Here is a 21619-nt window from a genome sequence, read left to right on the forward strand (position 1 = left end):
TTGGATACGCTGTTGTTTCTGGAGTTGTTTTCACGCTTTTGGTGATGTATTCGCTCTAGATTTTAGCTTTCGCTATTCAGGAACTATTATCATTAGCTTATCAAGCTTTTTGATTAGATTTGGATTAATTGTTGATGAACTTTGCTAGATTTTGGATTCCCCCCTTGGCTAATTCAAGAATTCAAGATGTCTGACCATTCTCAAGTCCCTAAGTACAGGCAGTGTAGCGCTAGGGACTGTTCTAGGCGTCTTCCGAAGGCCTCTATAGATCCTCACACCGTTTGTTCCAATTGTAGGGGTAAATCCTGTCAATTGGAAGATCGATGTGAGGAATGCGCTGGGCTTTCGGAATTCGATTTTAATGAATTCCTAAAGAATGCACGTAGGCTAGAGAAGGATAGGATCAGGAGGAGTTCTTCTCGCTCGTTTGATTTTTCCTCTCCCCATGCACCTCAACCTATTCCTTCCCCTGTAGTGGTGACTCCCGACCCTGCTACTAGTGCTCAACCCTCGATGGCGGACATGATGCGTGCCATTCAGGCTCTTGGTGACAGAGTGGAGTCATTAGCTAATGACCGGAATCAACTTTTGGCCGATGTCAAAGAGTTGAAAGAAAAAAGTGCAGTGGGAAGTGTAGTGAGTGCAAGTGCGGTGAAAAGTGTCAGTGTCAGTGTTACGCATGAGGGTGCATCTGTTCGTGCCAGTCGTCCTCCCAGTCCGGGACCTCTTGCAAGCTCCCAAGCCCAGGGGAGAAGCAATGTCGAAGGACCAAAGGGTTCGACAGGCCTTGATCAGCGTACGGATGTACCCTCAGTGGTTGCGGACGCATCTTGCAGAGATCGTCCCATCCACAAACAGACGAGTGAGCCCATTCATTCCTCGTCTGTGGAAGAAGTTTCTAGGAAGAAACGTTGGACCAAGGTCTCACGACCTCTCAAGCGCAAGGTCCCTTCCGAGCGAGTCCAACGGCCCAGGTGTAGCCACTGGGTCAGTTCGGACTCGCCGCAGTCTTCCGAAGACTGCACACCTCCCAAGAGAGGTAGAGTGGTTCCGCAGCAGGCAATCACTCCGTCTGTTGCCGCACCAACCACGGTAGACCCTAAGTGGTCCATGCTGCAGACTATGCAGTCTCAGCTTGCTTCCTTCATGCAGGAGTATCGTGCTGAGAAGGTTGACACTGCACCTGTTAACCTACAACCTGCCACGGTTGTGCGCTCAGCAGATACTGCGGCTGCCTGCTCCCACACTCCACCTGTGAGAGCTCCACCACCGATGCGCAGTCGACCCTGCCAGACGCATGTTGACGTTAGCCGACATGCGGCACCCTCCGTTGACATGCGTGAGCTACCGCATCAGCAGTGGGAAGGTGCTGTCAAGCTGCCGTGTTTTGACGCAATGCGGCAGTCTCCGCAACCCACGGCAGTCCCTCCCACGCACCAGCACTCCGCTTTTGTTGTTGCCAGCTCGCAGACTGACCAGCAGCGGCATGATGTTGGATCCAGTGCAGCTACGCATGCACCCGTGCTGCCGGATTCAGCCGTTCAGCTTTCTGCTCCACCTTTGCCACTTCCTCCTCAGCATTCGGATGAAGGAGTATCTGATGATGACGAAGCTGCGCATTTGGACGATCCGCACTCCGACATAGAAGAACCCAAGTCTACTCCTCCCTCCTTAGACTTTAGAAAAGTCCTTGCCCTGTTTAGGGAGTTGTATCCGGAACAGTTTCTGTCTGCAACCCCGCGCTCACCTCCCTCCGAGTTCGCTTTAGGCATGCAGTCAGCAGCTCCTGCCTTTACGAAACTCGTACTCGCGCGCTCATCCAAGAGAGCTTTGAGGGTACTGGGAGAGTGGTTGCAGTCCAAGAAGCAACTGGGGAAGACTGCCTTCATCTTTCCGCCTTCCAAGCTTGCTTCCAAATCTAGCGTCTGGTATGCCACGGGAGAGGAACCCGGCTTGGGAGTTCCTGCCTCTGCCCAGGGCAACTTCTCAAGTCTGGTTGACTCTCCCCGCAGGCTGGCTATGAGACGCTCCAAGATTTGCTGGTCCTTTTCTGACATGGACCATCTGTTGAAGGGAGTTTTTCGTGCTTTTGAGATCTTCAACTTCCTGGACTGGTGTTTGGGAGCGTTAAGCAGAAAGACCTCCCCTTCGGATAAGGACTCTGCCATGCTTATCATGTCTAGCATGGACAAAGCCATTCGGGAGGGGTCTGGTGAGCTTGCGGCTTCGTACGTGTCTGGAGTGCTTAAGAAGAGAGATCACTTTTGCTCCTTCTTGTCTGCGGGGATCACACCATGCCAGAAGTCGGAGTTGATGTTTGCTCTGCTTTCCAAGTGTCTCTTTCCGGAAGAGCTGATCAAGGGGATTGCTGCCTCGTTGATCCAGAAGGATACCCATGACCTGGTGGCGTCTTCCGCACGTAAAGTCACAGCTTTACCTTCCGTGCCTAGACCTAGGATGGACACACCAGCGTCTAGGTTCATCCCGCCCTTTCGTGGCAGAACCTCCAGCAGAGGAGGTACCCGTACCGACAGTCATCGTGGCAAAAAGAAGAAGGGTTCCAAGTCCTCAAAAGGCAGAATCTGACTGCCTACCTCTCCAGACAGCAGTGGGAGCCAGGCTCAAGAACTACTGGCAGGCTTGGGAGAGCAGAGGTGCAGACGCTCAGTCTGTGAAGTTGCTAAGAGAGGGGTACAGGATTCCGTTCTGGCGCAATCCCCCTCTAGCAACTACTCCCATCAACCTCTCTCCCAACTACAAGGAGGAGGACAAGAGGCTAGCTTTGCAGCAAGAGGTGTCTCTCTTGCTACAAAAGGGAGCGGTAGTCATAGTCCGGGACCATCAATCCCCGGGCTTCTACAACCGTCTCTTCCTGGTAGCGAAGAAGACAGGAGGGTGGAGACCGGTGCTGGACGTCAGTGCTCTCAATGCTTTTGTCACCAAGCAGACGTTCACCATGGAGACGACGAAGTCGGTGCTAGCATCGGTCAGGAAGGAAGACTGGATGGTCTCGTTGGACCTAAAAGACGCGTACTTTCATGTCCCCGTCCATCCAGACTCCCAACCTTTCCTAAGGTTCGTCTTTGGAAAGGTCGTTTACCAGTTCCAAGCCCTGTGCTTTGGCCTAAGCACGGCACCTCTTGTGTTTACCAAACTGATGAGGAATATTGCCAAATTCCTTCACTTGGCAGACATCAGAGCCTCCCTCTATTTGGACGACTGGCTTTTAAGAGCTCCGTCAAGTCGTCGCTGTCTGGAGAATCTCAGATGGACTATGGATCTGACCAAGGAATTGGGTCTCCTGGTCAATATAGAGAAGTCCCAACTCGTCCCATCCCAAACCATTGTCTATCTAGGTATGGAGATTCAGAGTCGAGCTTTTCGGGCTTTTCCGTCGGCCCCCAGAATCAGTCAAGCCCAAGAATGCATCCAGAGCATGCTGAGAAGGAACCGATGTTCAGTCAGGCAGTGGATGAGTCTAACAGGGACGCTTTCATCGCTGGCCCAGTTCATCGCGTTAGGGAGACTCCACCTCCGCCCCCTTCAGTATCATCTAGCTGCTCACTGGAGAAAGGACATGACGCTAGAAGCGGTCTCAGTTCCTATATCCGAAGAGATGAGGTCTGCGCTGATGTGGTGGAAGAACAGCATTCTTCTCAAGGAAGTTCTACCATTGGCTGTTCAGACCCCCGACCACCTTCTCTTCTCGGACGCATCGGACACGGGCTGGGGTGCGACACTGGACGGACGGGAATGCTCGGGCACGTGGAATCCGGAGCAAAGAACACTTCACATCAACTGCAAGGAGCTATTGGCAGTTCATCTGGCCTTGAGAAACTTCAAGTCCCTCCTTCTAGGCAAGGTGGTGGAGGTGAACTCCGACAACACTACAGCCTTGGCGTACATCTCCAAGCAAGGAGGGACTCATTCGAGGAAGTTGTTCGAGATCGCAAGGGACCTCCTCACCTGGTCAAGAGATCGAAAGATTTCGCTGGTAACGAGGTTCATTCAAGGCGACATGAATGTCATGGCAGATCGCCTCAGCCGGAAGGGTCAGGTCATCCCCACAGAGTGGACCCTTCACAAGAATGTTTGCAGCAGACTATGGGCCCTGTGGGGTCAGCCCACCATAGATCTGTTCGCTACCTCGATGACCAAGAGGCTCCCGAATTATTGCTCACCGATTCCGGACCCAGCAGCAGTTCACGTAGATGCCTTTCTTCTGGATTGGTCCCATCTAGACCTGTATGCGTTCCCTCCGTTCAAGATTGTCAACAAGGTACTGCAGAAGTTCGCCTCTCACGAAGGGACACGGTTGACGTTGGTTGCTCCCCTCTGGCCCGCGAGAGAATGGTTCACCGAGGTACTGCAATGGCTAGTGGACTTTCCCAGGACTCTTCCTCTAAGAGTGGACCTTCTGCGTCAGCCGCACGTAAAGAAGGTACACCCAAGCCTCCACGCTCTTCGTCTGACTGCCTTCAGACTATCGAAAGACTCTCAAGAGCTAGAGGCTTTTCGAAGGAGGCAGCCAGAGCGATTGCCAGAGCAAGGAGGACATCCACTCTCAAGGTCTACCAGTCAAAATGGGAAGTCTTCCGAAGCTGGTGCAAGGCGAATTCAGTTTCCTCAACCAGTACCTCTGTAACGCAGATAGCTGACTTCCTTTTACATCTAAGGAATGTAAGATCCCTATCAGCTCCTACGATCAAAGGTTACAGAAGCATGTTGGCAGCAGTCTTCCGCCACAGAGGCTTAGATCTTTCCACCAACAAAGATCTACAGGACCTCCTTAAGTCTTTTGAGACCTCAAAGGAGCGTCGGTTAGCCACACCAGGCTGGAACCTAGACGTGGTTTTAAGGTTCCTGATGTCAGCAAGGTTCGAACCGCTTCAATCAGCCTCTTTTAAGGATCTCACATTAAAGACTCTTTTCCTCGTTTGCTTAGCAACAGCTAAAAGAGTCAGTGAGATTCACGCCTTCAGCAGGAACATAGGTTTTACATCTGAATCGGCTACATGTTCCTTACAGCTTGGTTTTTTAGCTAAAAACGAGCTTCCTTCTCGTCCTTGGCCCAAGTCGTTCGAGATCCCAAGCCTGTCCAACTTGGTTGGTAACGAACAAGAGAGAGTACTATGCCCAGTAAGAGCTCTTAAGTACTATTTAAGACGTACAAAGCCATTACGAGGACAATCAGAAGCTTTATGGTGTTCTATTAAGAAACCTGCTCTACCGATGTCTAAGAACGCAGTTTCTTATTACATCAGGCTTTTGATTAGAGAGGCCCATTCTCATCTGAAGGAAGAAGACCATGCTTTGCTGAAGGTAAGGACACATGAAGTTCGAGCTGTCGCTACTTCAGTGGCCTTCAAACAGAACCGTTCTCTGCAGAGTGTAATGGATGCAACCTATTGGAGAAGCAAGTCAGTGTTCGCATCATTTTACCTTGAAGATGTCCAGTCTCTTTACGAGAACTGCTACACCCTGGGACCATTCGTAGCAGCGAGTGCAGTAGTAGGTGAGGGCTCAACCACTACATTCCCATAATCCCATAACCTTTTTTAATCTTTCTCTTGAAATGCTTTTTATTGTTGTTTTTGGGTTGTACGGAAGGCTAAGAAGCCTTCCGCATCCTGGTTGATTTGGCGGGTGGTCAAATTCTTTCTTGAGAAGCGCCTAGATTAGAGGTTGTGATGAGGTCCTTTAGTATGGGTTGCAGCCCTTCATACTTCAGCACCTAGGAGTCGCTCAGCATCCTAAGAGGATCGCTAGGCTCAGTAAGGAAGACGTACTTAAAAAGGCAGAGTAATGGTTCAAGTCGACTTCCTTACCAGGTACTTATTTATTTTATGTTTGTTATTTTGAATAACTGCTAAAATGAAATACGGGATACTTAGCTTCTAATGTTAACATGTATGCTGGTCTCCACCCACCCCCCTGGGTGTGAATCAGCTACATGATCATCGGGTAAGATTAATATTGAAAAATGTTATTTTCCTTAGTAAAATAAATTTTTGAATATACTTACCGGATGATCATGAATTTAAGGACCCTCCCTTCCTCCCCATAGAGACCCAGTGGACCGAGGAGAAAATTGGTTCTTGTTGACAAGAAGTACCTGAGTACCTACTCGACAGATGGCGCTGTTGTTGTACACCCCCACCTGTATAGCGATCGCTGGCGTATCCCGACCTTAGGTTTTTTCTGTCGGGCAACAGAGTTGACAGCTACATGATCATCGGGTAAGTATATTCAAAAATTTATTTTACTAAGGAAAATAACATTTTAATTTCAATTTGATTTTTTTTTTATCAATTATCATATATGTAGTATGGTCTAATTATTATATTTCTTTTTCTTAATGTCAATAGGCAGCAGAGTTGTTCAATAAAGCTGTTGAACTAGAGCAGAGTAGCCGTTTGTACGAAGCTATCCAGTACTACAGACGTGCTATGACCCTTGTGCCAGATATTGAGTTTAGAGTCCATCAACATAATATGCTGGAAAGGAGTGAAGGTAACACTGAGAAGTTGAAATTTAAAGTAACAGTATTACTGTATATGTTTAAAACAAATACGTACAAACTATTTATATGATTCCTAAAGTTGCTGATTCCAATTAGGGAAAAAGCTGGAGTACATTATATGATGTTCTATCACTAGTTCAAAGGGCATTTAGCAGCTGTGTTGTTATTAGTATAAGGATCTAGTGTGTATATATATTCCCGAATTATGCGAGGATTTGGTCGATAAATTGCACCACATAAATGAAAAATTGCATATTTCGAACCACATAACAGGAATAATTCCATTTGGGCCATGGCAAACACAAACTTGCCTATTCAAATGCATTTACCACCCATTTCAACTTCTTTCTATGTACTTTACTGTATTTTTCTAATATTAAATTGTTCTTATGAATAGATAAAACATTTAAAATGTTTTAAAGTTTTAATAACTTGAAAAGTTAAAATTACAACCAGGAAAGTTGTAAATACCGTATATTTCCCCTTTTAACACGACCTAAAATGTGTAGTAATTTTAATGAATTTGTATAGACTAGCTTTTGTTGTATCATTGAAAATCCAAAACTAACGAAATATAGGCGATTTTATATCGTACGTTTCCTAACTACGCCAAAAAGCACACTATCAAAATCGGAATCCGTTGTTTTGTTTACATTCATCTCTGATCATAGCGAAGAAACGAACACCTTTACATACTGTATGTGTTTAGGTTACTTTTTGCAGCAACTATCTTACCAAGTACAGTGGTACCTCTACATACGAATTTAATTTGTTCCACAACCAACTTCGGATGTAGAAAATGTTCGGATGTAGAAACGAATTTTCCCATAAGAATACATGGTAATTCATTTAATTCGTTCTTCAGCCTAAAAACCCATAATAAATCCTTAATAAATGGCTACACATAATTACACATAACAATAACATAACTGCATAATATGAAAGAAGCATGTAAAAAAGATAATTATAAAGAAATAATAAATAAAAAATGTGTTTTATTGCCACTTTACCTTAGAGACAGGCCAACGCAGGTGTAAGATTTGCTACGTCAGGAGACGGACGATCGGCGAGAAGGTAGACATGGTGTTAACATGTTCTTTAAATAAATACATTCTCTCTCTCTCTCTTTTCTTCACTGTTAGTGTTAGAGACGTCTATTTTTTTCTGAGAGAGAGAGAGAGAGAGAGAGAGAGAGAGAGAGAGAGAGAGAGAGAGAGAGAGAGAGAGAGACAGAGAGAGAGATTAAACAAAAATGTGTTGTGTACATATGATTTTTAACAGCGTTAACGAGTTGAAAGACAGTTAAATGTAACTAAAAAAAAACAATATCAGTCAGTGCTGTAGCCCAAAAGTTTTTTCCAACCTACAAGGTGCTTCATGGGCAGCCTATTGTGAGACCATCACATATAAGAGAGCGATTCTCTCTTCCATTAATGGTTATTATCCATTATTGTCTTTAATCCCCAATATTGAACCTGGAAGATTGTGTCAGGAAGACACTCTATATCAAAGTTCATTTTTTTCTTTATGGTGCTAACTGATTGACAAGAAACATTCAATGTCTTGGCAATCTTTTTTCTGTTTTAGTGCACTATCACTTAATAGAACCTTGATCTGTCTAATTTAATGAGGACTCAAGTCACTGCCTTTACCCATAACTGTTAATTCTCCTTATATCTAAAACTGCAAAAATGGGTGATATACTATGCACACTAGTAGAATTGCTAAGTCTCTAATATCAAATTACAAAATATGACACCCTCATTCAGCAAGCTTAGAAGGAGCACTGAGATACCAGACAAACGTGTGTTTCGCAGGACAATACAGAGTTAGGGTTGCCAATTGTTGTTTTAGTATGTGCCAGTAAATAGTGCAGAACACTTCAATAATCAGTCCTTATTAATGTACACCAGTTATTTCACTCTAATATTTTTAAATGCCCTTACTGTATTATTAATACATTAAACAGCTGTAAGTAACCTTCACCAGAAAAATTACAATTTTCAATATTAAACTTAGCTGGTGATCATATAGCTGTCAGCTCTGCTGCCCGACAGAAAAACCTAAGGACAAAATACGCCAGCGATCGCTATACAGGTGGGGGTGTACATCAACAGCGCCATCTGTCGAGCAGGTACTCAAGTACTCCATGTCAACACAGAACCAATTTTCTCTCTGTCGTGCCACTGGCAAGACCTACTAAATACGCTGTTACTAACTGGATTTGTTTTCACAACTATTTGGTGAAGTACACTATTCTAGTTTTGAGCTTTCGCTATGCAGGGGTTTTATCTTCATCTCAAAACTTGAACTCGTTTTGGATAGATTTAATTATGGTGACAAAGAGAGTATGGACTCTCTTTCACTTTTAAATGGCCGACCCTTCCCTTAGACGGGAGTGTGTTTAGGTTTTTAGTAATTTTGCTTAACACGTTATAGATCTATATATTTTATATCTCTCCGCCTTTTTTAGGCCTCTTCGATTAACTTTCCATTTATTATAAACATATAAAAATAAATTTTTATGTTTTGTTTATATGCGACCTTTCCTGATAGTAGGCGGTCCTAACTTGGAACCGAAGTTAATCAACGTTGAGCCCGTTATATCGTATTTAGCCTTTAAAGAATTTAAAACTTTTTAATTTAATGTTTTATGAAAGAATTTCTTTGATAGTCTTCGTACTGTTTTCAAAGATGAACTAACGTTTAGTTTTTTAGACTCCGCAGTTGTTGACGTTCAGGACGTTCAACATGCGCTCTATCGTTACGATAGAGAGAGAGTGTATCACGGTTTCACTTTGCAGTAAGAGTAAATCGATTCTGACGTTTCGTTCATTCTTTCTTAGCTTAAATGGTTTAAATTCTAAATTAAAGGAACTTTTTATTTGGAAAACCTTTCAGTTTTTTCCTTTAGCCAAATAACATGTTTTTTTGACGATATATAATTGGGCTCTTCTCTCAGGTGCGAAATCAAGAGAGAAAGAGAGAGAGAGATAGAGACGAAGGGAGAGAGAGGAGAAAAAACGTTCCGTTCAGCGGGTAACGTTGTTCTCGTGTTACTCTCCTCCCTAGTCGCTGTACGGGGAAGAAGGTAAAACGTTTCTAGGGTTTTATTCTTGTCCCCAGGCTATGTGTGGTGAGAGATTGTAAACGTAGTTTATTTGAACTAGTGTTTAGTCTCTTTCCCAGCCACTGAATTCTTTATCTTTATGTTTTCTGTTTTTGCTAGTATTAATGAGCTGCATTATACGACTGTTTTCGCAATTACTACCTTTTAATGAAGGGTAGAATTGCGTGTTTCAGGTAGAAAGTTTCGATTTCAGTGAAATAAGTGCAAAACAGAAAATCGAAGTGATAAAGTGATATGCGCAAAGTGTTACAGTGTTGCGTCCGAGGGTTCGTCTGTTCGTGCCTGTCGTTCACCTAGTCCGGGACCTCTTGCAAGCTCCCAAGCCCAGGGGAGAAGTAATGTCGAACGACTTATGGGTTCGTCAGGTCTTGATCAACGAACAGACGTTTCCCTCCGTGGTTTCGGGCGTATCTACCCAAGATCGCCCCACCCACACAAAGACGAGAGAGCCCATTTACTTCTCGTCTGCGGAAGAGGTTTCTCGTAAGAAACCATGGACCAAGGTCTCGCAGCTTATTAAGCGCAAGTCGGTCCCTTCCGCGCAAGTCCAACGGCCCAGTTGTAGCCACTGGGTCAGTTCGGACTCGCTGCAGTCTTCCGATGACTGCACACCTCCTAAGAGAGGCAAAGTGGTACCGCAACAGGCAGTAACACCGTCTGTTGCCGCACCTGCTGCTGTAGACCCTAAGTGGTCTTTGCTACAGTCTATGCAGACACAGTTAGCATCTTTTATGCAGGAGTATCGTGCGAAGGTTGACGCTGCACCCGTTAGCCTACAACCAACCACGGTTGTGCGTACAGTAGACGCTGAGGCTACCTGCTCCCGCACTCCGCCTGTGAGAGTTCCACCACCCATGCGCAGTGTACCCTGCCAGCCGCACGTTGACGTTCACAGACGCACGCTACCCTCCGTTGACGTTCGCGAGTTACCACAACAACAGGAGGGTGGAGTTAAGTTGCTTTGTTTTGACGCTGTGCGTCAACCTCCGCATTCTAGAGTTGTTTTGACTGCTCAGTATAGACAGTCAAAGCAGTCTCGAGTGAACACTGTATGTCCTCACGCACCTGTTGTGGTTGACAGTTCAGTTGTTGACAGTTCACAGACTGTCAAGCAGTTGCATGACGTTGCCTTCTGGTCTGCTACTAATGCACCAGTGCTGTATGTCCTCACGCACCTGTTGTGGTTGACAGTTCAGTTGTTGACAGTTCACACTGTCAAGCAGTTACATGACGTTGCCTTCTGGTCTGCTACCTATGCACCAGTGAGAGACTCACTGAGATAACCTAGCTTTTATCGGACAAGGTTCCTGTAGATGAGAAAGTGCTGTTCTCCCTCCTACTAATATTCCTTTGAGGACTCTGTCATTTGGAGAGGAGCCTTAAGCTGCTTAGCCTCCTATGGACTTTAATTAAATCATGATGATTTTTTAAGGATCTTCGTCCGGATCTTGTAACTGCTGCTCCTCGTTCGCCTAAACGTCAGAACTTACACTAGGCCTAGCTACTTCGAAGCCGTTGTTGTTAAGCTAGTGCTCTCTCGCTCTCCTAGAGAGCGTTACGTTGGCTAGGCGACTGGTTTTTGCACCAGGAGGAGTTTTAGGGATACAGCCTTTGATTTCCCTTCTTTTAAACTGGCTTATAGAGCGAGAGTCTGTAGGACACGAGAGAAGTTCTCGGCTTGGGAGTTCATGCCTCTGCCCAGATAGACTCCTCAATTCTGGTAGACTCGCCCTGGCGCCTAGCCAGGAGACGCTCCAAGTTGTTTACAGGTCAACTTCTCAACTTTTGTCGAGCCTTTGAAGTTTTGCTGTACTATTATGTCACACATAACAAGGCTTCCAGGGATGGTAAATGGTTCCGCCTCAGTCGCTAACCCCGTCTGTTGCCACACCTGCTCCCGTAGACCCTAAATGGGCTTTGCTGCAAGACATGCAGTCCAAGCTTGTGTCCTTGATAGAGGACTTAAATGCGGAGAAGAACCTTCTGGCCAACAACCTTCCAACCGGTTGGTTGTGCGCCCTGTTGACGCTGAGGTATCCTACTCGCGTCTGCCAGTTGAGGTGGTTCCTCCACCGATGCGACCCAGTGTGGGTTGCCAGTCGCACGTTGACGTTTAGTGACGCTCGGAGGTGGTTGTTGACGTTCAGTTTTTCACTAGGAAGACGTTCAACAACCAGCAGAGGTGACTTGTTGTGAAGCGGTGCGTCAACCTCAGCAACCCGGCAGGGTGTTGACTGCACAACCCAGACAGTCTAGACAGTCTCGGGTTGACGCTGTGCTTCCTCGCGCACCCATGGTTGTTGACAGTTCACAGACTGTGCAGCAGTGCCATGATATTGCGTCCGGCTCCGTCACGCATCCACCAGTGCGACCGGATTCAGCGAGTCAGACGTTGCCCACTCCGTTGCCGTTTCCTCACCAGTTTCGGATGAGGAACCCTCTGATGAGGACGTTGCTGAACAAGACGATCAACCCCCAGCCTTGCTATCCATCCAGAAGATGCTGAAGAAGGAACGCTGCCCAGTCAGGCTGTGGATGAGTCTGGTAGGGACACTGTCATCCGTGGATCAATTTGTGTCACTAGGAAGACTACACCTCCGTCCTCTTCTATACCATCTAGCTTTTCACTGGAAAAAGGACAAGACGCTAGAAGCGGTCTCGATCCCGGTTTCCGGAAAGATAAAGCCTTGTCTGACTTGGTGAAAGGACTATATCAACCTTAGAGAGGGTCTTCCCCTGACTGTTCAGACTCCCAACCACGTTCTCTTCTCGGACGCATCGGACGTAGGCTGGGGTGCGACATTAGACGGTAGGGAATGCTCGGGATTATGGAACTCGAGTCAAAGGACAATGCATTTCAATTGCAAGGAGCTACTGGCAGTACGTCTGACCTGGAAAGCTTCAGGTCTCTCCTTCAAGGCAAAGTGGTGGAGGTGAACTCGGACAACACCACGGCTTTAGCGTACATCTCCAAGCAAGGAGGGACCTACTCTCTGACATTGTACGAGATCGCAAGGGACCTCCTCACCTGGTCAAAAGGTCTAGACATTTCACTAGTAACGAGGTTCATCCAAGGCAACTTGAATGTCATGGCAGATTGTCTCAGTCGGAAGGGACAAATAATTCCAACAGAATGGACCCTCCACAAGGATGTATGCAAGAGACTTTGGGCCACCTGGGGCCAGCCAACCATAGATCTCTTCGCAACCTCGATGACCAAGAGGCTCCCAATATTTTGCTCACCAATCCCGGACCCAGCAGCAGTTCATATAGATGCCTTTCTACTAGATTGGTCACATCTAGATCTATATGCATTCCCTCCGTTCAAGATTGTCAACAAGGTACTGCAGAAGTTCGCCTCTCACGAAGGGACAAGGTTGACGCTAGTTGCTTCCCTCTGGCCCGCGGGAGAATGGCTCACCGAGGTACTTCGATGGCTAGTAGACGTTCCCAGAACACTTCCCCTAAGGGTGGACCTTCTACGTCAGCCACGCGTAAAGAAGGTACACCTAGGCCTCCACGCTCTTCGTCTGACTGCCTTCAGACTATCGAAAGACTCTCGAGAGCTAGAGGCTTTTCGAAGGAGGCAGCCAGAGCGATTGCTAGAGCAAGGAGAACATCCACCCTTAGAGTCTACCAATCGAAGTGGGAAATCTTCCGAAACTGGTGCAAGTCAGTATCCGTATCCTCGACCAGTACCTCTGTAACTCGAATAGCTGACTTTCTCTTATATCTGAGGAAAGAACGATCTCTTTCAGCTCCCACTATCAAGGGTTACAGAAGCATGTTGGCATCAGTCTTCCGGCACAGAGGCTTAGATCTTTCCAACAATAAAGATCTACAGGACCTCCTTAAGTCTTTTGAGACCACGAAGGAGCGTCGTTTGGTTACACCTGGTTGGAATTTAGACGTGGTACTAAGATTCCTTATGTCAGACAGGTTCGAACCGCTACAATCAGCCTCCCTGAAAGATCTCACCTTAAAGACTCTTTTCCTGATATGCTTAGCCACAGCTAAAAGAGTCAGTGAGATTCATGCCTTCAGCAAGAACATCGGATTCTCATCCGAAACGGCTACATGTTCTACAACTTGGTTTTCTAGCCAAACACGAGCTGCCTTCTCGGCCTTGACCAATATCGTTCGATATTCCAATCTTATCGTATGGTTGGAAATGAACTAGAAAGAGTCTTATGTCCTGTAAGAGCTCTTAAGTTCTATTTAAACCTTTACGAGGCCCGTCTGAAGCTTTATGGTGTTCAGTTAAGAATCCATCTTTGCCTATGTCAAAGAATGCTTTATCCTATTTTATCAGACTGTTAATACGAGAAGCTCATTCCCATCTGAATGAGGAAGACCAAGCTTTGCTGAAGGTAAGGACACACGAAGTTAGAGCTGTCGCAACTTCCGTGGCCTTTAAACAAAATAGATCTCTGCAAAGTATAATCTACGCAACCTATTGGAAAAGCAAATCAGTGTTCGCGTCTTTTTATCTTAAGAATGTCCAGTCTCTTTACGAGAACTGCTACACTCTGGGACCATTCATAGCAACGAGTGCAGTAGTGGGTGAGGGCTCAACCACTACAATTCCCTAATTCCATAACCTTTTTAATCTTTCTCTTGAAATGTTTTATTATTGTTTTTGGGTTGTCCGGAAGGCTAAGAAGCCTTTCGCATCCTGGTTGATTTGGCGGGTGGTCAAATTCTTTTCTTGAGAAGCGCCTAGATTAGAGGTTTTGATGAGGTCCTTTAGTATGGGTTGCAACCCTTCATACTTCAGCTCCTAGGAGTCGCTCAGCATCCTATGAGGATCGCGAGGCTCAGTAAGGAAGACGTACTTAAAAAGGCAGAGTAATTGTTCAAGTCGACTTCCTTACCAGGTACTTATTAATTTTGTTTGTTATTTTGAATAACTGCTAAAATGAAATACAAAATACTTAGCTCTTAATGTTAACATATATGCTGGTCTCTACCCACCCCCCTGGGTGTGAATCAGCTATATGATCACCGGCTAAGTTTAATATTGAAAAATGTTATTTTCATTAGTAAAATAAATTTTTGAATATACTTACCCGGTGATCATAGATTAAAGGACCCTCCCTTCCTCCCCAATAGAGACCCAGTGGGCCGAGGAGAAAATTGGTTCTGTGTTGACATGGAGTACTTGAGTACCTGCTCGACAGATGGCGCTGTTGATGTACACCCCCACCTGTATAGCGATCGCTGGCGTATTTTGTCCTTAGGTTTTTCTGTCGGGCAGCAGAGCTGACAGCTATATGATCACCGGGTAAGTGTATTCAAAAATTTATTTTACTAATGAAAATAACATTTTTTGGAAAAATCCATAATAATTTGATCACTAGTGTATATGAATACAACTCTTGATGTAACATTAGCTCAGATGCATACCTCTTAAGATACAGTTAACTAAATTTTGGTCTTGAATGAGCATTTCTACTATAAATATTTGTACACTTAAAACTAAATTTTGGTCTTGAATGAGCATTTCTACTATAAATATTTGTACACTTAAAATAGCTGTTAATATTTGCTCTAGTGGAACACACTTATTTGATATTTCAAATTGCAGGTTACCATGGAACTGTGACAGAAACTGAAGATCATAGTTGTGAAGAAGAACTTCAGTGTGAGGAACTGCAAGATCTAGTTTCAAGTTTTCAACACCTCATGGCTCCAGCTCAGGCTATGTGCGGTCCACAGTTTGAACAGGATACTCCACATATTTCTTGTCTACCTCCTGAGATGTTGGATCGCATCATGTGCTGGGTGGTGGGAAATGACCTTGATATGCGATCGCTGGAGCAAATTTCACAAGTTTGTCATGGATTTTACCTTTTGGCAAGGAACCCAGAAATATGGCATAAGGCCTGTTTAAGAATTTGGGGAATTTCCTGTGAACTGCCTGGACCCTATGGGTCTTGGCGAGAGATGTTTATTCATTGTCCTCACCCTCGCTACAACGGTTGCTACATTTCACGAACAACTTACTTCCGACCAGGAGATTGCAGTTTTCAGGACCAAAATTGCCAGCCGTGGCATTTAGTCCATTATTATAGATACGTCAGGTAAGGAAAATAGTAAGTTGTATAAAATGTGGTATTCTCCCATTTGATTGTTGTGGATTCTCTTTTAGTTTTTAGACACCCTGCAAAGGGCTATGTACCCTTCTTGGCCAAACAGTGAACACTAGGAATCAGTATTGGGAGACTTCCAGAAATGAGAAGGGGGAACTTTCACTCTCTTTGAAATGCAGCTGGTTTTCAAAGTATGACCCCCAAGACTAAGGTTATTGAAAAAAATCTGTTTATTGTGTAAGGAGGTAAGGTAAAACTGACGCCTACTCTTATTTTTTTTAAATCTAGCTTCAGGTTGTAATAGAATATTTATGTAGTGTTGTTGTCTTTCCAGTGTGTAGTAGTGCTTCTTGGATGTTGTGTGTCAGCTAGCAGACAACAGACATAGCATTGAAGTAGCGGCAATCGGTTTCCAAAGACCGATTGATCAGTTCATCCCCTTTATATACACTTAGCTCATATTTACACACTGCCATAGAAGACAATATTCGTCTGGTATTTTCCTGTAATAAAGAATTCCCTATGCTAGCCTAATAGAAAATTTTTTTGGTTGTAAACTGTACCTTCCAAAAATTAGTTTTTTTCTTTTTGAAAACATGATTTATCAATAAAATTTAGGAAAAAGCCACCAATGACCATTATAAGTAATCATATGTACTGAATTATAATTATTTATATATTCTGTTGCACTTCTACCATTGAACATATAAATTCATATGTTTAAAGTAATATGGTATACAGTTCAGTATGTTAATAGAAGATTTTTTGTGTCCAATTACATGAAATTCCTTTTCACTCTGTCCAGCTCCTTCATTTCTAGAGAAAAGTCACCTTTGTCATTAGTGGTGAAATTAAACTATCCAATAATCATATTGATAATAGAATCATTTCAGATTCTTCACGGATGGCACTGTGTTGATGCTAACTACCCCAGAGGAACCAGCTAATGTTGTGTCTCATTTGCGACCTCAAGAATGTCGATTTTCTCAAGTAAGTATTATTGTATGTTATGAGAGACGGAGTGTAAAGCTAATTTATGCAGTATATATATATGAACTGATATAGGTATAGTAAATTCTGTTTAAATTTAAAATTTATGCAATATAAAATCACTCACTGATATAGGTACAGTAAATACCTGCCAAAGTTGGACTAAAAGATATACAGTACTGTACATGTATGTATACGTATATAGTGGAACCTTTACATACGATTGTTCCAACATCCGAAGTAAAATTTGATCAAATTTTTGTCTCGACACCCGAAGTTATGCTCCAACATCCAATGAAGATCTTGTTTACGCCGGTTGACGGCAGCATGTCGGAGAGACGCCATTGAGCGTCAAGTCGGTGAGTTCTCTGTTCTCGTGCGCATCGTATGGTTGTCCTCTGTTCGGTCTGTTATTAACAGTGCTTATTATCTCTCTCGCGTTTCATTTTTTATTTTACGTATAATCATGGGTCCTAAGAAGCTTAGTTTCGGTACAGGTATTAGTAGTGGTGAGAAAAGGAAGAAGGCAATGCTTTCATTAGAATTGAAGCAGGAAATTATAGAAAAACATGAGCGGTGTGTGTGTGTGAGTGATCTGGCTAGATAGTATGGCCTGAATATGTCTACGATCTCGATGATCATCAAGCCAAAGGAAGCCATTAAAGCAGTCAAAGCATCGAAGGGGATCAAAGTGAAGCAAAGAAAACTAAAATTGAATTGAAGTGAAAGTGATAAAAATTAAAAATCAAAAAGAAAAAAAAAGTAAAAAATATATATATATAAAAAAAATAAGCTAAGTTAGGTTAAAGTACACGTAGTGTAAGTTAGAGTAAGTTACGGTACGTTATCGCAGTCACCATCTCTTCCTCCTCGCTGACCGTCCGTCTCCTCCTGCGTAGCAAATTCTATACATGGTAAAGTGACAATAAACCCCCTTTTTTATATATTATTTCTTCATAATTACTGTATTCTTTTTTACATCTCTTACATAATGCAATTGTATTTTTGTTATGTGTAATTATGTGTAGTAATTTATTAAGGAGTTATCATAGCTTTTTGGGCTGTAGAATAAATTATACAAATTACAGTGTATTCTTATGGGAATATTTGCTCCAACATACGATTGTTTTAACATACGAAGCAGGTCCCTGAACGAATTAAGATTTTATGTAGAGGTTCCACTGTATTTATAAATATATATATATATATATATATATATATATATATATATATATATATATATATATATATATATATATATATATATATATATATACTGTATACATATATATATATATATATATATATATATATATATATATATATATATATATATATATATATATATATATATATATATATATATATATATATATATATTTGTTCCAACACAGAGACTTACCTCGAACTACTTTCTTAGGAGTTACCTGGAATCTCCTCTCAACCGACCAGAGTTTTGTGTAGTCTACCCTACTTCCGTTTTCTGTGGGGACTAACCCAGGCGTAAGGAGAACGTGCCCTGAGGGTAGTCCTGAGCTAGGTCGGCGTTAGCTTAGGTCTCGCTCGTCAGTAAGTTCTCTGGTCGCGTCGTGATACCATCACGCAGCTCTCCATTCTCTTGCGACCCTTTGTGTCCCCGACTCGTGTGTCCCACGTGGTTACCGCGTGGTGTCTCTGTGCTTTCCCTTGTGTTCTCGCATGTTCGCGTATTTCCCTTGTGCTTCACAAGTGTTTTCCTTATCCCTTCCCTTCGTGCCTGTGTCTTGTCGTTGTGTTGTGATGGAGCAGACCCGCCGTTGTCCTGGGCCTAGAGCCGGGAAGTCGTGTGGAGCGTTCCTATCCAAGCCGGAGGTGGACCCGCATTCCCTTTGCTCTTCCTGTAGGGGTAGAGTGTGTTCGCCGACGGATACGTGCTCGGAGTGTGTTAGCTGGAATGAAATCCAGTGGGTGCGTTATAGCACAAAGAAGAAGAAGTCCTCTAAACGATCCCCCAGGAAGGCGAGCATCTCTTCGCCATTGCCGTCGCCAGGTGGAAGATCTGACGAGGTTTCTGTCCCTTCTTCCCCTACCCAGGGTATGGGACGAGGTAAGTCCATTGCGGGGAAGGTGCCGACGGCTCTTCCCCAAGAGTCTAATATACATGATGTGGGGGTTTCTGAATCGTCACAGGCTAGTGGGGGGCCTGAAAGTGCTTTGCCTGGGGGTCTTGGAGACTCTGCCCTTGTGATTGGGGGGCACGTCTCCTCCGATGACCCCATGTGGAGTAACACTGTTCCTGTTTCTTCGCCCGCGTCTTGGGCCTGTGTTTCAGGTACTTCAGCAGCTGATGGCGTCCAGGATAGGTTGGACTCGACGGTAGGGGAGCCCTTCGGGTGGAAGCTCCCGAAAACACAAGGTAGGTCCCCGTTGCGGATGGAGGATAGCCTAGATTCCTGGTTCCCCAGCGTAGTGTGGCCGACCTCCTTTCCAGCCCCTCTGACGGCGGTTCCTGACTCGTTTTTGCAACCCTCGACCTCTGGAACTCAACAGTTCGCGAAGACCTCTGTTGCCCCCGCTCCCGTCCGTCGGTTAGGTTATGCAGTATCGTCGGGATCTTTGGAGGCCGGCTCTTCGGTCTCTTCGGAGGGTGAAGCGAGGAGGAGGCGCCGGCGGAGGAGGGAGAGATCCAGGAGCAGGCGCTCCCGCTCAAGGTATAGCAGAAGATGATCCAGGTCACGGAGGAGGAAGTACAGGAAGAGTAGTTCCCCCAATGGTGAATTGGTCTTCGTCTCCGCAGGAGGGTCGGGGACTTCGACGAGTTTCAGCGTTCTCCAAGCCGCCGGTCCAGAGACTATTCTCCACGGAGGACCTCGGCCAGCCATAAGTATGACCCTCACAAGGAACAGAGCGAGAAGGCCTCTTCAGGTAGGCGTAAGGCCGCGAAGCTTCCGGCTCAACCCGCCCAGCGGGGGAGCCGCGCTTTCGGACGGGCAGCCTAGTCGGGTCAGCACAGCTGACACGGCCCTTGGACTCGCAGGGACGGCTTCCTCCGTCGGGCCAGCCCACGGAAGCCGCGTCCTCGTCGTCCAAAGACATCTTACGGACGGTAGGCCTCGCCGACACGGCGATCCCCGTCCCGACACCCGGGCCTAGTGCGGAAGTTCCCGTCGGCGCAGACCGTTACCACCGCAGGGAGGTGCTCGTCGAATCCGAGTCACAACGACCGATGGGAGTGCCCGTTGACCCGGCACCTCGGAATCAGGCAGAGGGTGTTGCTGGCAACAGGGAAGGTTCCCCAACCGAGGACTCGGCATATCGAAGGGTGATAGGCCTTATACGGAGACATCACTGGATCGAAGAACCTGTTCCAGCCGACGAGGACTCCTGGCGGTCCAGCCTAAATCGGCTGATGGAGGCCCCCGTGCAGCAGAAACCCTCCCTGGCGCTGCCTGTGGCCAGGGATTTGGTCCTGGGCCGTGCCCACGTAGACAAGATTGTGGCGGGCAATGCCGAAGCCCCCAAGTCACAGAGTTCCTCAAAGTTACTACAGGGACTCAGGTCCCAGAGTAAGTTTTATGTCCCAGAAGGCCAGCGACCGGGAGCCTGCAAAATAGAGTCTTCCCTAGAAGTATTGAGCCAGGGTGCCCCAGAAGACAGAGCCGCATCAGCCCCGATTTGTTTTTCACAGTCGGAGGCTGCGATGATGGAGGAAATGTCCAAAGACTTGGTCCACGTCGCCTCCTGGTTGGACTGGTGGGCCTCAACTCTGGTAGGTGTTCAAGCCACCTACGACTAGACAGACCCGGCGAAACAAGACCTGAAGGAACTCATTATCTCCGGGGGAAAGACCTTAAAGTTCCTAACTTATCAGTCTCTTGCCCTGTCAGCCAACTGGGTGCTTAGGAAAAGGGATACGATCTTGGCCAAGCTTTCCCGGAAGATCCCTGACAGAGAAGCAAGGGCTTTGAGGAGCCTACCTGTGTGGGGTGACTCCCTGTTTCCGTTGAAACAGTTGGAGGAGCTCATGGAAAGGGTCTCGAAAAGGAAGGATGTGAGCACACCCAGACCCCACCCCGTGAGGAGGCCCGCTTACAGGAGGTCAACGTCGGATGGCCCCTCTACTTCTCATGCCTCTCCGAGCCTGACGAGGAGAGACGCCTCATCTACCTCTTGGGCTCAACCACCGCAACCCCCCCCCCCGTAGAGGAGCCCCAGCAGCGTCTGCCTCTTTTAGGACGGCATACTCAGCGTCCAGGAGAGGGCGTTCAGGCCTCTCCTCCAGGAGGAGATAGAGTGGGAGGCCCCCTACTCCTGCCCAAGCCTCAGGTTGGGGGATGCCTCAGACAATATTGGCAAGCATGGAGGGCTCACGGTGCAGAGCCCTGGACAGTATCCGTACTGAAAGAAGGGTACAGACTCCCGTTCTTAACAGAACCTCCACCTTTGATTTCAGCCAGTCTGGTGGAGTGGCTGGCACCCAAGGACCCCTTGAAGAGGGCAGCCCTTCAGGAAGAAGTTTCCACTATGATGGAGAAAGGTGCAATGGAAGTGGTCCTTCATCCGGGCCCAGGCTTCTACAGCCGACTTTTTCTGGTGGAAAAGGCGACAGGGGGATGGAGACCGGTGATAGATCTGTCAGCCCTAAACAAGTTTGTTTGCAAGACGGACTTCAAAATGGACACCCCGAAGTCGGTCTTGCAGTCCTTGAGGGAAGGGGACTACATGATGACCATAGACCTCAAAGACGCATACTTTCAAATCCCGGTCCCACCCTCAAGCAGGAAGTTTCTCCGGGTGAAGTGGGGTGCCCAGATCCTACAGTTCAAGACCCTCTGCTTCGGTTTGTCAACAGCTCCCCAGGTATTCACGAGAGTCTTCACGACAGTTTCGGTGTGGGCTCACGAG

General features: G+C 45.9%; 2 protein-coding genes across 2 annotated transcripts in view; one reads left to right on the forward strand and one right to left on the reverse strand.

Moving 5' to 3' along the window:
- MED7 (mediator complex subunit 7) overlaps window positions 1-21619 on the reverse strand; it is a 524248-nt gene that overhangs the window by 172943 nt on the left and 329686 nt on the right. The window lies entirely within an intron of this gene.
- LOC137649740 (F-box only protein 9) overlaps window positions 1-21619 on the forward strand; it is a 215923-nt gene that overhangs the window by 98321 nt on the left and 95983 nt on the right. The window contains exons 4-6 of the mRNA XM_068382692.1: window positions 6369-6513; window positions 15241-15736; window positions 16639-16735. Of these exons, the coding sequence (XP_068238793.1) occupies window positions 6369-6513; window positions 15241-15736; window positions 16639-16735 (738 nt within the window). The remainder of the gene's footprint in view (window positions 1-6368; window positions 6514-15240; window positions 15737-16638; window positions 16736-21619) is intronic.

The sequence above is a fragment of the Palaemon carinicauda genome, chromosome 1 (genome assembly GCF_036898095.1).
Source record: "Palaemon carinicauda isolate YSFRI2023 chromosome 1, ASM3689809v2, whole genome shotgun sequence".
Taxonomy (NCBI): Eukaryota; Metazoa; Arthropoda; class Malacostraca; order Decapoda; family Palaemonidae; genus Palaemon; species Palaemon carinicauda.